This window comes from Molothrus ater, chromosome 1 (assembly GCF_012460135.2).
Source record: "Molothrus ater isolate BHLD 08-10-18 breed brown headed cowbird chromosome 1, BPBGC_Mater_1.1, whole genome shotgun sequence".
Classification (NCBI taxonomy): Eukaryota; Metazoa; Chordata; class Aves; order Passeriformes; family Icteridae; genus Molothrus; species Molothrus ater.
In genome coordinates this window covers 136,880,034-136,896,259 of record NC_050478.2, presented here as the reverse complement: position 1 = coordinate 136,896,259, position 16,226 = coordinate 136,880,034, and the positions used below count along the sequence as shown (strand labels likewise).

Below are 16,226 nucleotides of genomic sequence, written 5' to 3'. Positions count from 1 at the left end.
CGCTCCAGCCCCTAAATGTCCTTCTTGTAGTGAAGGGCCCAGAACTGAACACAGGGCTTGAGGTGTGGCCTCACCAGTGCTGAGGGGAGGGGAGGGGTCACTACCCTGGTCCAGCTGCCAGCTGGCCCCTGGCAAACCATTTCTGGCAGCCCAGGAAGCTCCATCTGTGCATTTCCATGGCCACCTCGGGCAGCTCTGCTGCCACAGGGACCCGAATTCCCAGCCCTGGGCTGCAGTGAGGGCTCCCCAGCATGGCTGAGGAGACTCTGGTCTTGGGGGGGATTTACACCTAATAATCCTGGAAGTGTTGAGGGAGATGTACTTCTAAGAGTTTTGAAAGCTTTGTGTATTACCTTTACAAAAAGCAAACTGCTGTGGAGTGACGTGAATCTCTGTCCTCAGCATGAATAATGAGGCATCAGTGCAAACTCTTAACATTACACTAATCCCTGAACTATCAACTTCTCATGCAGTTCTCAGGAATGAGTTTGTGTTGCATTAAAACAGTTGGTTTTGCTGCTCTATTTTGTGTGAGGTAGGGGTTTTTTTTAATGTGCTTTTTTCCTAATTTAATTTCAAACTCTACTCTTCAAATTCCTTCTGAAAAATGCAACGCGCTGTGAAAGGCAGCCCTAACAAACCCCCCAAATCTGTTCAGACACTTTGCCAAATATGTGACTTCATAAAAATTTATCTTTTCAACAATGTAGTTAACAGTCATTTCTAATTAAGGGTGAGGAACATATTTATCAACACCAATATTAAAATGTATGTGTATTTGCCTGTAGCCACAGACCCAACATTTGCCTGTTCCTATAAAACAATTTTAACATCACTTAGAATAGTCCCTATCAGTTGCTTGCATTGCTGCTGGAACAAATTCAAGCAAAGGATCCAGTATAATAATCATCCCAGGAAGGCAAAATGTATCCTAAATGCCACTGATATCACTGACTAGAACTGCATTGACCCTAGCAAGAAATCCGGACACCCAGCTCTGCTAAGGACACCTTGTGATAGATGTCTAAAGCAGGGTATGATGAAGCCCACTTCACATTTTCCTTTGGGAAAATAATTCTTAAATGGAGATTGAAGGGGAAGTTCACAATGGCACCATCACTGAGGTAAACAGGCCCTGTGCCCCAAAGAGACTGAAGTGCATGTGCAGTGGGGTTAGGGGGTTTTTCTACAAGCAATTTGTAGAGAGGCTGATGCAATAACAACCCTGAGCTTCAGGGAAGTATGCTGTGGCCAGCAAGCTCAGCCATCACGTAGGTGTTGAACATTTGAGTCCTGCCCTTGGGTTGCCATGACTGAAGGCTGCACTCCCACTGGAATTGCCTTTTGACATTTTTCTAGAGAATGAAGTTGTTTAATTCAATACTATTATTTCACTTAGCTATTATATTAACATGAATATCCAGTTTTAACTCACAATATAATAGAGTCATAGGATCATTGAATATGCTGAGTTGGAAGGGACCCCTCAGGATCGAGTGCAGCTCTGGCTGCACAGGACATCCCCAAGACTCACACCATGTGCCTGAGAGTGTTGTTCCAATGCCTCTTGAGCTCTGTCAGGTTTCATGCCATGACCACTTTCCTGGGGGCCTGTTGCAGTTCCCAAACACCCTCTGGGTGAAGAACCTTTTCCTGATATCCAACCTAAGCTTCTCCTGACTCAGCTTCATGCTGTTTCTTCATGTGCTGTCACTGGTCGTGAGGGTGAAGAGATCTATACCTGCCCCTCCATTTCCCCCACTGAGGAAGCTGTAAACTCTGTGATGTCTCTCCTCAGTCTCCTCCAGGCTGAACAGACCAAGTGACCTCAGCTGCTCCTCGTACAGCATCTCCTCAAGGCCCTGCACCTTGGTTGTCGTCCTTTGGATGCTCTTTAATGGTTTAATATCTTTTTTATATTGTGGTGACCAAAACTGTCCCCAGCACTCAAGGTGAGGATGCCCCAGTGCAGAGCAGAGCAGGACAATCCCCTCCCTTGCCCAGCTGGTGATGCTGTCCCTGATGCCCCCAGAACAGGGTTGGCCCTCCTGGCTGCCAGGGCACTGCTGGCTCATGTTCAACTTGACATCAACCTCTAGGTCCCCTTCCATGACTCTGCTCTCCAGCCTCTCATTCTCCTGTCTATGCACAGCCAGGGTTGCCCTGTCCTGGGTGCAGAATCCAGCACTTGCCCTTGTTAGACTAAATCTAGTCAAATAGTTTTAATTAAGAAAACAAAGAGTAGGAAGCAGTACTGTGGTAATACAGTGATTTTCAACTCCCATCCATGGACTGCTGGAGATGCGTGGAATACTTCAAAGATGTTGTTGAAGGGTATTTAAATAGGAGAACATACTTTCTGAAATGCACAATGCTTTAACACTGGCAAATTCTTAGGGATCTGAAAAAGAATGAAAACTCCTGGGATAATACAAATGTGATGTATTATCCTGGCCTACGAAATTTCTGAACAGAAAATCAATCTAATTAAAAACAAAACAAAAAAAAAAAAAAACCAAACAACACACAAACAAAATCAAAGCAAAACAAAAAAACAACCAACGAACAACAAAAACAAAAACCCAAAAAACTACAAACCCAAAATACCCCCCAAAAAACCCCAACAAGTAGCTACAGCACAGAACATCACCATGTTCAGGGATATTGCTGTGGGCACCCAAAATATCCCTATTCAAGGGACTGGCATAGGGCTCACTACTTAATGCACTGCCAGAATAATTGAGTCAATTTTGTTAATTATTATTAACATGAAAAATGAAAAACAAATATCAACTTTCTACCTTACAAAACTCACCAAATCACTGCGGGCAAGAGGCCATAAAAAATTTCACCATTGAAAATTATGAATTCTTGAAAAGGAGGCCACAAAAAAGATGTCAGTGTGAAGAATTTAGAAACATTGCCCAAGCTACTCAGGAAAACCACAAAACAGAAGACTTTCATCACAAAATACTTTAGAAAATTGAAGTAGTGCACAGTCTCCATTAATCATTTTTAAATTGTTCTCTTAAATCAAAAGACAGCTGGAACCAACCAAAAACCCTTTAATTCCCCAGTCCTGTTTAAGTTAAAACCTTGGTGAAACTGAGATGTGTCATATCCCCCAAAGCACCTCTGCACCATATCAGGGCTACGAGCAGAACTAGAGTTGCTAAACAGAAATTATCTGATTAGGGTTCAAAGATATAATCCCTTCCAAATCGTCAGACTGACTTTACCTTAAGGGCTAAACCAACTTGAGTTTCATTTGTGTATGCTGCAGGCTGAGACCATGCACCAGAGATGGGCTAGCCTGCAATGACTTGTTACCACTTGGTAAATAGGTCATGTCTGAATTCTGAGTTTTTCTTCCCTGCCCTCTCAGCAATTCCAAATATGTCTAGGCATAATGAATACCTTAATTTCATTATCACAAAGTGTAGAGGAATAGGGAAGAATCACTTAGGATTCACATAGCAGTCTGTACTTGCACTGAGACATAACAACACCCAAATACAAACTTGAACAAATAACTAGAGTTGCCTAAAACAACATTAATTATGTTAAAAAAAAATTGCTTCTAGTAAAATAATCTCCAAAACTAGGTGGCAAAACTAACACAAACTTAAAATCACCTTGTAATGTCTTGCAGTTTACAGAAGTTTCAAGTTCAGAAAATCTTGGTATTCTGAGAGAGGTGATATATTCAGGCTCAAGCTTTCAAACATGGGGAAACACAGGTTTGGGGCACATCTCTGTATGAGTACACTGGTGACCTTTTTCAGTGTGCCACAAAGGGAATGAGCTCCTACACTGCCTCAGCAGGCCAGTGCACTGCTCACAAATGAAGTAAGAATCCAACACTTTCCCATATAAAGTAAGGCTTATATTTGGGAGGAGTGTAGTGATTTTAAGGCTGCTTAATCCTTCAAGTATAAAGCTATTTTACAATAATTCTATGCTTGGCATGGCCTCTGCTCCTTTTGAAATCCCTTTCTTATTTACCTTTTCATAGGAGCCTCTCCTTTACATGCCACGCTCACATCCCTTTGGGAGAGTGAAAACCCTAATGACAAGAGGTCCCTCTGTGTATCTGTGAAGATATCTGTGGTGGGTTAACCCTGGCCAGCAGCCAAACTCAGCTCTCATCCCCCACCATGGGGGGAGAACAGAAAGATGGCAAGAAGACCTGTAACACTTCCAAAGCCATGGAACAGACAGGATCTCTTAAATGCTCATTCTTTTCTTAATTTTGTTTCCCCCCCAAAAAAGAGGGATCCCTCAGTGACCCTCATGTCTCACCAGCAGATGAAGTTTAGCCAGGTGCACACCTCTGTAACAGTACAGAACCTGTAACTGCAGATATGTTCAGCAGCACTGTCTGCCACGTGCAGGGCAATTCCAAATTCCAGCCCCAGTCTCAGAAGCAGCTTTGTGTATAAGCCTTGTGAAATTCAGGAGTTTCAGCTATTTGTGTCCTGCTAACCACAGCAATTTAAGACTCAAAGAAATAAAATATCCCCAGGCATACCAACCCATGTTAAGGTAGGTTCTCCCTGATAAATGAGGCAGCACTCCATTCCCAATTTGTTCAGATATCACTGATCACCAGCTGCAACTCACTGAAGTCAGGACCTTTGCATACTTACTTCTACAGCATCTACAGCATTCTGTTTCACTGATAAATAATCACCCTCTGAAGTGTCAGGTATTCATCTAATGTTTACTACTTTCCACAGAGGAGCTCAATGGGAAAATTTAAGATCAAGCTACATAAATGCATGGGCATTTTGTGCAGATGGATTTTTAATTACTATTATTTCTCAAGAGGCTAGTTGAGATTTTAGAAGTTAATGATACCAATGCTCAGATCTATTCCACATTTTTTTCTAATTTTCTTCAAGACAATCAAAGTGAAGGAATTGGTTTTATTGTTGTTGTTTGGGTTTTTTTTAAATTTGAAGTAGGAAATGGAAAGTAATAAGGTGTAGGAGAGAGAGAAAAATTGTAAAAGTGGGAGCTGCAAGAGCATAGAAACCCCCAGGGACAAACATCAGATGCAATAAGGAACTACGGGACTAGAATATAAACTTGGAAAATTCAATTTCTTTTCTGTAAGAATGGAGGTTTCAGAGGCCATGGAAGGTTTCAGCCATGCTGTTACACAGGCAACCTTTTAGTATTTACTGGAATAGAAGTATAAGCATTATATTAAAAAAAAATGGGCAGTAACATATTAAGGTATTTCTGCATGTGAAGGAAATATTAAAAAATATAAGCTCTTTCCTTGGGAAAGTGTGGGGATTTTCCACCACTCAACCTTTTTTCTCTGCTTTTTTCAATAGATGCTTTCCCATAAGTGTTTTTAGTTATCTTCTATTCTTACTAACTTTTATGTTTCAAGTGTTTATAGCTATTTTTTATTATTAACGGATCATTTACTACTGCATCTCAAACCCATTAGCATACAGCTAACAGGAACAAAAAAATGACAAAGGAATTAACAATAAAATTGCCTAATTGAAAATGCATTTGATAAAACAAACTCAGACATTTTAAGTGCTAATTTTAGCCTGTAAAACAAAGACAAGGTATTTCACATAGTTACGGTATGTTTCTAAGCAGAGCTAAACTCTTTTCTAGAGTATCAAGTTAGAAAATTATGTAAGTGTAGGGAGCATGTATGATTTATTACCACACTGTAAAAATTCTACTTCTCTGTTCCCAGTAAACTGATTTCTCCCTGAAATCAATGAAAAGGTGAAAAGATACATATGGTATCTCAGGCTACTGAAGTGAGTTCTCTGGCATAAATCAGAATTTTGGCCATAAGTTAATTTCTTGTTGGAGAATTCTTCTCACATAATTTCTCTTTTGATGTCAATTTGTTCGGCCTTCTCTTCATAATCAGTTAATTAATCAATCAAGTAATTGACCCTTCTAATTCTTGATGACACACAAGCCCTGCCACGATGAATATAACAACCTTCTCTAAGGAGAACAAAAACTGAGGAAATGGAAGTGAGCATACCAAAAATCAAAAATGTTTTATGTCTTCTGAGCTTCCTGTCATCTCCAAGGTAAGACCATGTAGGTGTTTAAGAGATCTAAAATGGACTTATATTTACTTTGTATGAGAAATAGTAAAAAGGGGAGAGGGATGTTCTGCTCAAAATGAAGGCACAATAGGAGATGATGTGTAAAGCATCACTCTGTTACTCCCCTATACCTACCTTTCATATCAGGTGTAGGATAGTTAGGCTTTGGCAGGGTATCTTCCTGTCTCCTGTGTTTTTCACAATTCACAAACTGAAGTTACAATTCCAGTCCTGGATACTCCATTAAGACTTCTATTTTCCTACATTATGGCACTTTGACATCCTCCAAGGGCTTCTACAAGTGAGTACAGAGGGAGCAGTACTGCAGAATGTCACACGTGGTGCAGAATAGCAGCTAACTGGTGCAGATCTTGAGGAACAGTGCAGGGAGGGAAGGCTGCTCCAAAACAGTGTCCTTGTGTGTCCTTACAGGAGTATGAAACCAGTTGTTTAACATCATAAAGAGCTGCATCAACCAAAAATGCTGCATAAACTAAATTATGTGCATCAGAGATGTGTATCTATTTAGAAAGTTTAGTTATATTGGATAAGATCTGATTCTGTTCTGATCTTTCATGTGAATTTAGCTCAAGGTCAAAAAAGACAGCAAAGCTGGTTTAACATTTGAGAAACTGTCAAGAATCCCACTGGTTATTTTCATTTCTGTAATTTCTTTCAGCTCTAGTAAAAGGTAAAGTTGCCTGCAAAATCTTTGGTCTCCAGAGCATTCTCAAAATACATGCTACTATAAGCAGTCACTTAAAACCTGCACTGATATTCTCTGTATTTTATTTCTTACCCTTGTGAAACTAAATATGCTGATCTCTACATTAAATGTGTGCTTCCTATGATACACAATTTAAAAGATAGTTATGTGGGACATACAGTGATGGGTTGTTATGGTATTTAAGCCAGAAATAATTTTCTAGCTATGGTAATGGTAGAGCCAGAAAAGCAGAAAGCTTTGTCATACACAAAATTCTCATCTGCTGAAATCATACTAATCCATGCAGGAAAAACAGAACTTGTCACAGCCATGGTTATTATAAATCCATATACTGCATTCCCATGAAATATCAGAAAAACAGGCACTGTAAAGGAAGAATGCACATGATAAAGACTAAAATTCAAAAGCTCAATACCAGCCTCAAGGTAATGAAAGGTGGGGCCAGCAATGAATAATATACATTCTGACAGATACAATTTAGCAGTAATGAATCTGAATCTTCTTTATGGCCTATACATACCTCAGAAAAATTAATAAAAAATACACCTAGGAAAGTATTTTCAGATACCCTCCAACAATGATTTATGGGCTGTGTTTATTACAGTTTTGTTTATTTTTAAATGTTGAAATTGAAAACCTTATCCTTTTCTTTTTTTTTCTAAATCAGTTTATTTCTCATATTTAAGCACGGTGCTAAGACTTACTGCAGATAACCACTCAGCACATTTGCCCAAAGCAACACATTCAGATTAAAAAGGTCTGACACAGGACAACTTAGGGAGAATCAGAAGCTATTTTCTCAACAAGCTACAGCATTTAAACAAGTGCCAGCTATTAGGGGAAATCCTTGTTACTAGGCCTACATCAAAGCTCTTTTGATAAAGAGCAGCTTTCACTTCAAGTAATCCATGTCACAGCAATTTTGTTATTTAATTCTACTACTGCATTACCTAGCACTCAAAACCAGAGCTGAACTCATTTATGCCAAGAGATAGTCTGCTCTGCAGAGGGCTAATTTTCTGCTGGAGCAGATTTTGTGTGCAGTGTGCCTGGTGAAGCCCAGCTTCCTGTGATGCCTGGTTTGCACCTCTGCACAGGCTTGGGAAATTCAGCATGAACATCTCCTCCCACTTTGGATACAGACAAAGGTCTCCTCCTTCAGTGACATGTTTTTTCATAAATAATGTCTATTTACCTTCAAAGTATTAATATTATTGATAAAGACACAGGAACTATTGTGTCAGATCAGACCTGTACCCAGAAACCTGTACTGTGTCTGGCAGCAAACAAGGACTTGTATTTCAGAAAAGTAAGTTCCCCATTTCCAATTCTGTTTCCTGTCTTTGGACAAAGCAAGTCACATTAATAAAGGTAATGTTAAAACAACCTCCATGTTCCTTCTCAGGCTCACTTCCACAGTGGCACGGCTGGTAGGCAGCCTACTGAAGATGCAAGTGGTTTGTAAGTGCTTCAATAAAATGCTCACTTAAAAAAAAAAAGACAAAAACCAAAACCAAACCCCCCAAAACACTAAAACACGCAAAACCCCAAACTCAGAGTCTTTTGGTGGCGCAGCCAGATAATTGATGAAACTTCTTAATGACATACAAGGGCTATAACTTTCCCCTGAGCTTTATGACAAGCTTTGCTGTGCTGCTGACAATCTTTGTAAGGGTATGTGGAATGCAAAAGCATCTGGTTCATTGCATTTGTTCAGTATAAAAGAAGACGAGGGCAAGTGAGCTATGAAACACACACAGGTGCACAAAATTTGCTGAATAAGAAGGTGGTAACAAAGACAAGAGTGGAGAGCAGAACTTGGAGGCCATTAAAGGAGCTGCCCAGGAAAAGTCATCTTGAAGAGGGTCTGTCTGAGCTTTGTTTCTGGGAAGAATAGGAAAACGTGATTATCCGTGAGTAGCACAAGATATTTGAGGGGGTGTATAGCACTGTGCAAAATTCCTTATGGTGTATCAGCAGGAGTCTGCAAAATGTTCTATGGGATGTTCACAGAACTGGCCAAAGCCAGGGAAAGAGAGGATCTAGGAAGACTGATGGGAAAATGAGATGTAAGGGGACTCACATGTGAGCTGGCAGCATTCAGTACATTTGTCTTACTGAGCTCTCTGCCTGACCTCAGCAACTAGTCCTATCTTTTTGTGAAGATGGTTTCTAACTTTTCTTTTGCACCTAAATATCCTGCCCCAGTGAATTTAATCCTGTGGATGTGTAATCTGCTATCAGATTTAAACTGGACTAGGCAGTGAGCAGGAGACACACACACATGTATGGGAGGGCCAGAGTCCAGGCATGGGCACTGGATGGACTGAGGGGCCATGGGGATTTGTGAATGAGGGAGTTCTGGTGAGTACAGGGAATGAAGGTGTGTGAGTGATCTCCTGGGCATTTCAGTCCTGCTCAGCTGGACAGGGGGGAGCAGCATTTCACTCTCTGAATGTGCATTATGTGTCATTGTTCTGCATGCTGGCTCTGTGAGTGCCCTCTGTGAGTGCCACACTTGTCCAGGACACTTGGGAGCATAAGGATCCTGCTGGGTCCAGAGATTGTACATGGATGGATTTCAGCTGCCAGAAGCAACAAACCCCAGGTACCAGAGAAGTCTGGATTCAACACCTCTCATAATATCCCTAGACTTATTTTTTTAAAAAATCCACTTTACAGATGGCTCATGGGAATAGTAAAAGATTTGAACTTGAAAGGAATATGGTGAATTTTAGTTTATGAAAAATACTGTCAAAATATGAAAGAAAATGCTGAAAGAACTGTACTTCTCTGTACTGCTATAGTAATCTTATAGACCTTATTTTTAATATTTTAAATTTATTTAAAATAATTTTTAAGAGAACTGCATACATATGAAACATAATTGTACTGAAAGTAATTTATCATCCAATTAATGCCATCTTCTGAGGAATAAGAAGGCAAAATCTGTGCTGTGTTTTGCCTGCTAGCCAGCCTTCTGAACATATTCCACATATACCAACTACATTACAACTTGTCTGTGATGATACTATTTACCAGGAAACAGTATCTCATTACAATGGTATTTAACACCCTACTCTGGACTATATCTTACTTTGCACTTTGTTCAAAAACTAGTTCAAGCTCTTATTTCCTTTTTTAAAAATTTTTATCTCCATTCTGTAATAGCTGTGATAGCAGGTATTATCACTGGAGATTCCTCATTCTAAGGTAAGGTGTGGAAAGTGTTCTTATTATGGAATAAGTGCCTGTCTTTGGGCAGTTACTTAGTTGTCATCACACACACACAGAACATAAAAACAAACAAGCAAAAAGCCACTTGAAGAAAAAGTAATTTCTCCAGTAAGGTTTTTCTTTGGAGTCTTGCTGAGTGTTTTTGTCTAACATCTTAAATAATTAAACTGTGCAGTTAGATAGGAGAACTGAGTCATCATGGCATTATGGAAACACATCAGCTACAGGACTGAAGTTTAATGAAGACTTTTATATATAGGACTGTGTCTAATAATGAATTCAACATGTCACTTAGCTCATAACAAGGCATATATCCATGTATGTCCATGCTACTCAGGAGCATGCACAACTGTCCCCTGAAGACAGCTGGAAAGAAGGATTTAATGGCAGAAAATACTGTCAACACCACAACTGGATCCATGGAAAATATTCTTAATCACCTGTTCTTTGCCCTTTTCATCCTATGTGCTTTAAAATACTTTTCCATGTAAACATTTGAATTTCTAGAATAGTAATCAAATCCTTTATTTTTCACTTTCTCTTGACACTAACTGACTTACTGGGAAGCACTTATTTTCCATGTCTATTTGCTAGCAAAAAGGCCAATATGACAGCTGAGTATTTGCCTAAATGATCTTAGAGCAGCCTGACTGATTACAACAAACTGGCAGGTGCTTGCCATGGTTTTGCTTGCAGTACAGTTGTCCCAGGCAGAAAGATGTCTCCTGTGAAACCTGCAGAGCAAGACAGATGTCTCCAATTATCATGTTAATGGTGTTAAGGTATCACATAATGCTCCTGTTTTAGGCAGGCAAGACTAAGTTTGGTTTCTTAATGCCAGATGTCTGGTGTGTTCATGTTTTGTGTTGGACAGGGAGGAGTTTGTGCACTTTTCAATGACAGCTGTGTCCCCAGATTGCAGTGCAATTAAATTGTCTTGGAAAAAAAATTAAAATGTAGAATATGTTCTTTTCAACTTTGGTTTTTTGCACATTGAACTTGAGATTGATGTAGCCAATACAAGCAAACAATATAAATGGGTGCTAACTGAGCCTTCCGAAGTATTCCTAAGCCTTTCAGGTAACAAGTGTCAGGGTGAGAGGATGTAGTGTTAAGCTGTGCCAGGGGTTTAGATTGGACATTAGGTGAACTTTCCTAACACAAAGGGCGACTAGACACTGGAATGGGCTGCCCAGGGAGGCGGTGGAATCACCGTCTCTGCTGATGCTTGAGACTGAACATGGCACTCAGTGCCGTGGTCTGGTTGACAAAGTGGTGCTGGATCCTGAGTTGGACAAGATGATCTCAGAGGGCTTTTCCAACCAAATTGATTCTGTGATTCTGCATGCTGAGGTGTGATTAAACTACAGTCTCTGCGACAGCAAGTATAATTTTATCAGTACACTGAACTGCAAAAAAAAGGAAAATTCGGCATTTCTTATCTCAGCAAACGGCAGGAGCCAGCACAGCACCGCAGAACAAGGGGCAATGAACCATCCCTGAGGTTACCCCTGTGAGGGCGGGACGGGCAGGCGGGACCCTCCGGGGACGGGGCAGCTGCCCCGGCCGCTCCCGGCTCTCGGGGGAAGATCTCGGCACGGCCCGGCCGGTCTCGGCTCTCCGGGTGCTGCCCCGGCCGGTCCCGGCTCTCGGGGGAAGATCTCGGCACGGCCCGGCCGGTCTCGGCTCTCCGGGTGCTGCCCCGGCCGGTCCCGGCTCCCCGGGTGCTGCCCCGGCGCTACCGCGGCCGGTCCCGGCTCTCTGGGAGAGGCCCCAGCCGGTCCCGGCTCTCGCGGGAAGATCCCGGCACGGCCCGGCTGGTCCCAGCTCCCCGGGCGCTGCCCCGGCCGGTCCCGGCTCTCGGGGGAAGATCTCGGCACGGCCCGGCCGGTCCCGGCTCTCCGGGGAGGCCCCGCCCGGGCCTGGAGCAGCTTCCGGGGCAGCCGCGGCCGTTCCGGGCGGCGGCGCGGGCGCCATGGGGGTGACGAGACAGAAGCACGCGAAGAAGATCATGGGCTTCTACAAGCACAACTTCCAGTTCCGCGAACCCTTCCAGGTGCTGCTGGATGGCACCTTCTGCCAGGCCGCGCTTCGCAACAAGATCCAGATCCGGGAGCAGCTGCCCGGGTACCTGGGCGGCGCCGCGCAGCTCTGCACCACGCGGTACGGCGGGCAGCAAAGGCGCCCGGGGGCCGGAGGGCTGGGGGCTGAGGGTGACCTGCAGGAGGCTGCGAGCATCCTCGGGCCCAGCTGCCGTTCCGAAAGCGGCACGGACTGCGGGGCCAGCGGTGACCCCGCGGTGTGAGGGAGGGCCGGGTGGGTCTCTTCCCACCCGCAGCGTCTGCTTGGCGGGGTGGTAGCAGCAGGGCCAAGCGCAGATCTGGGCCGGGAGGGAGCTCCTGCCTGGCCGGAGCTGCAGCTTGCCAGTGCTGGGTTGTTTCCAAAGCTGCCGTTCGCAAGGGAGGACAAAAGATATGGTAGTTAAACATGCACACTGCATACTGAAGTTGCCTTCAAGTTGCCGTTGTTATTACTTGATTAGATATATTGTATATATCGAATTAGAAAAATTCAGTTACATTGTATTTCTGCAATAACAGCCAACTGCCCGCTATGGAGGCAAGTAGTGAAAACACCAGGAAGAGATATACCCTAGGCTCAAAAAACACACTGAACCTTCTTGCACAGCATCCTCTAAGCAGTGTAAAGTATTGAGTCATGTCGTTTGGTGTGAAAGGTTTGGGAATTGCTTTGATCCAAACTACTCCTGTCATGTTGAAACATCTCTTCTTTCTTCTTTTATCAGCAATATCTGTTGGTCATTTTGACCAGCTTCCACTTAGGCCCGCTGAATGTACATGTTTTCTCCGCTGCCAGAATACTGAGTTGCTGAGACAGCACCTCAATGTTATGAAAAGAGCCTCGTGTGGGAAATGAGCTGGCTTGCTGTGACCCCAGGTGGGGTCTCACTAGTGTGGAGTAGGGAGGGAGACTCCCCTGCCTCACCTTGCAGTGCCTCACCTGCACTGCTTTTGATGAAGCCCAGACACAGTTGGCTTTCACACTGCCAGCTCATGCTGAGCTTCTTGTTCACCAACACACCTCCCAGGTCATTCTTGTCAGGGCTGCTCTCAATTCATTCTCTTCCATCTCAATCCATTTGTTCTTGGGTTGCACTGACCCATATACAGGACCTTGCACTTGGCATTGTTGAACTTTACCAGGATTACACAAGCCCATCTGAGGCGTCTCCAGGCCCCTCTGGATGGCATTCCTTCCCTCCAGAGAGTCAACAGCACCACACAGTTTTGTGTCTTTGGCAAACTTGCTGAGGGTGCACTGGATCCCACTGTCCATGTCACTGAGAAAGATGCCACATGTCCCAGTACCAACCCCTGAGGAACAACACTTGTCACTGGTCTCCACTTGGACATTGAGCTGTTTACTGCAATTCTTCAATGCAGGCCTCCAGTCAATCCATATCTACCCAGTGACACATCTGTCAAATCCATGCCTCCGGTGTAAAGACAAGGATGTTGTGTGGAACAGTGTGCAGAGCTTTGCATAAGTCCAGTTGGGTGACATCTGTTGCCCTTCCTTATCCATCAGCACTGTAACTCTGACACACCAGAGTATTTTTCTTCAGTTTCATTTTCTCCTTAGTGAAACCATGTTGGCTGTCACCAGTCAACTCCTTGTTTTCCTCATGTCTTACATATTTTCCAGGAGGATCTGCTCCATAATCTTGCCAGGCACAGAGGTGAGACTGACTGGCCTGTTGTTCCCCAGATCTTTTATTTCCATTTTAAAAAATAAATTACATTTTCAAGTTTTATAATAAGTTAATTTAAAAATAAATTAAATTTTAAAAATAATTTTATTTGTTAGGTAGTGGTTCATATGCTTGGTGGTATTCAAGCATAAATTTAAGGACTCAGCATTGTCGCTGATGTGAATTATTTTAAAATCATTGAATATATCTTAATTTTATTGCTGGTTAATCATGTTTACAGCCAAGGAAACCTTGCTGATGTCTTCAGATGGGTTATATTTTTCAGATTTCTAGGTGCCATTTACAAATCATAGAGCCTGAAGAACTGGGCATTGCTCATTCCTAAGTAACTCCCATCAGCCTTTTGCTGTTGTAAAAAATATGAGGGGATTTTCTGTTTAGAAATTATTGTCTCTTTTGGTTTTCAGATGTGTCATAAAAGAACTTGAATCACTGGGGAAAGCACTGTATGGAGCAAAATTAATTGCCCAGAGATTTCAAGTTCGAAGCTGTTCTCACCATAAGAATCCTGTGAGTGGTTCAACTTGTTTACTTTCCATGATTGAAGATGGCAACCCTCATCACTTCTTTATTGCCACACAGGTAAAAGCTCTTGGGAAATGTAGCTCCATTTCTTTTGAAGTGATGTTTTGATACCTAAGGATAAAGAAGCCTACAGTAACTTTGATTATGAGGTTTTTAAATAGTTGGTGGGAATTAATCATGTAAAGCCTTACTTGCTCTTTAATGTATTTCCTAATTACAAAGCAGGGAATATTTTCTCCTACTTGAACAACTAGATTTTTTACTTTGTAATGATATTGCTTACTTTAGGTGAAAGAGTATGAAAACATACTGACTACTTATTGACATGTAAAAAACAGCTCATGAATGTTAATTTGCATATTGCTTGTGTGTGCATCCTCTTCCCTGAACTGCTTTGCACAGTAGTCTGAAAAATGAAATTAAATGTTAACATCCATATAACTTCAATTTTAAGACATTTTGAACTAAAGAATATATACAAGCAAAATAGGCATTTTTTTCTTGGGTTTGTTATTGAGACTGCATCTATAAATGATACACAATATATATAAAAGAGTTTATAGTCAAATTCTTTATAGTTATGTAAGTTACAGGAGTTAAAAAAATATTTATTACAGAAAAAATAATGTGGTGTGGTGGTCTGCATACAAGTGAATTGGGACTTTTTCCTCAAAAAATGTATGTATGCATATACATGCAGGAAAAGGGAAAATGTTGGTAAATTTTGCATCAGGAGTACAGCTAATCAGGAGAGAAATTGAAATTTAGTTGCTCTGAAAGGCACTGCCATGTATATCTGCTAAATTAAATTTCTTATCTTTTTCATAATGTAATTTATCTTCATAGTTTTGTATTAAAAGTAGGTGCATTTGAATTGCAAATAACATTTCATCTGAAAATATTGACTAAAGTGTTTAATCTTGCAGGACCAGGAATTATCAAACAAAGTGAAAAGGAAGCCTGGCATTCCTCTCCTCTTTATTATTCAGAACACTATGGTGCTGGACAAACCTTCTCCTAAATCTTTGGCATTTGTTCAAAAGTTGCAGACAAATCAGCTTGTTCCAGAGTACCAAAAACAAAGTATTGTGGAGCTTAAAGAAAAAGAAGGACTAATAAAGCAAGAAGGTGAAAAGAGAAGAAAACGCAAAAGGGCAGGAGGCCCCAATCCTCTCAGCTGTCTGAAGAAGAAAAAGAAGAAAACACAGGAGGGTCAGGAGCCTTCTGCTGAAAAGAAGAAAAGAAGAAAAAGAAAACGAAATAGAGTTAAAGCAGAAGTCATACAGTCATGCAGTCAGAATGAAGGAGAATAAACCCATCTTTGCAAATTTTGCAAACACAAAATTTGAACATTGTTTGAACTTTGAAAAAAAATATAGATTAATATGCAGTCATATGAAATTGAGTTGTTAATATTAAAATTTATTTTTGTGAGATGGTACTGTTTATTACTGTATCTCAGTATTTGCAGGTTATTGCCCTAATAATTTATTCTTATTTAGTGTTGCGTTTGCGACAAAATATTTAAGAACCCTCATATTTCATTCTCTCCAGCATCATGGTTTGTGTTAAAATTCACATGCTATGTAACCAGTTTTTAGAAATGCTTCTTGGCCTCGATATGGATTTCAGTGGGATATTAGACTTCTTTCTAAATGGAGGTTGCTGATCTTCATAAAACTAGTTTTTACAGCTGGCCTGTTAGAGATTATGAAACTGACCTAATATAACACAATAGCTTATTTATCTCTGTTTGAATACAAAAGTTTACTCTTGCAAAGAGACCTCATGCCCTCAAAAGCCCTGTCCAGCCTAAATTTCTCTCTAAGTACCATGTGAACCAATA

General features: G+C 41.5%; 1 protein-coding gene across 1 annotated transcript; it reads left to right on the top strand.

Annotated features, from left to right (window-relative positions):
* The first annotated feature begins 11,948 nt into the window (after nucleotides 1–11,948).
* Nucleotides 11,949–15,814, top strand: UTP23 (UTP23 small subunit processome component). Its single transcript, XM_036379174.2, has 3 exons — nucleotides 11,949–12,225; nucleotides 14,263–14,437; nucleotides 15,307–15,814. The coding sequence occupies exons 1-3, from the start codon at nucleotides 12,038–12,040 to the stop codon at nucleotides 15,691–15,693; spliced, it is 750 nt and encodes a 249-aa protein (XP_036235067.1). The 5' UTR covers nucleotides 11,949–12,037; the 3' UTR covers nucleotides 15,694–15,814.
* The last annotated feature ends 412 nt before the right edge of the window (nucleotides 15,815–16,226 follow it).

What these genes read in the sequence shown, in the direction of transcription:
- UTP23 (XM_036379174.2), top strand. Translation starts at nt 12,038, where the DNA reads ATGGGGGTGACGAGACAGAAGCACGCGAAGAAGATCATGGGCTTCTAC. An exon ending in GCGCAGCTCTGCACCACGCG is followed by an intron (nt 12,226 to 14,262) that starts GTACGGCGGGCA and finishes TTTGGTTTTCAG; the next exon opens with ATGTGTCATAAAAGAACTTG. An exon ending in ACTTCTTTATTGCCACACAG is followed by an intron (nt 14,438 to 15,306) that starts GTAAAAGCTCTT and finishes TTAATCTTGCAG; the next exon opens with GACCAGGAATTATCAAACAA.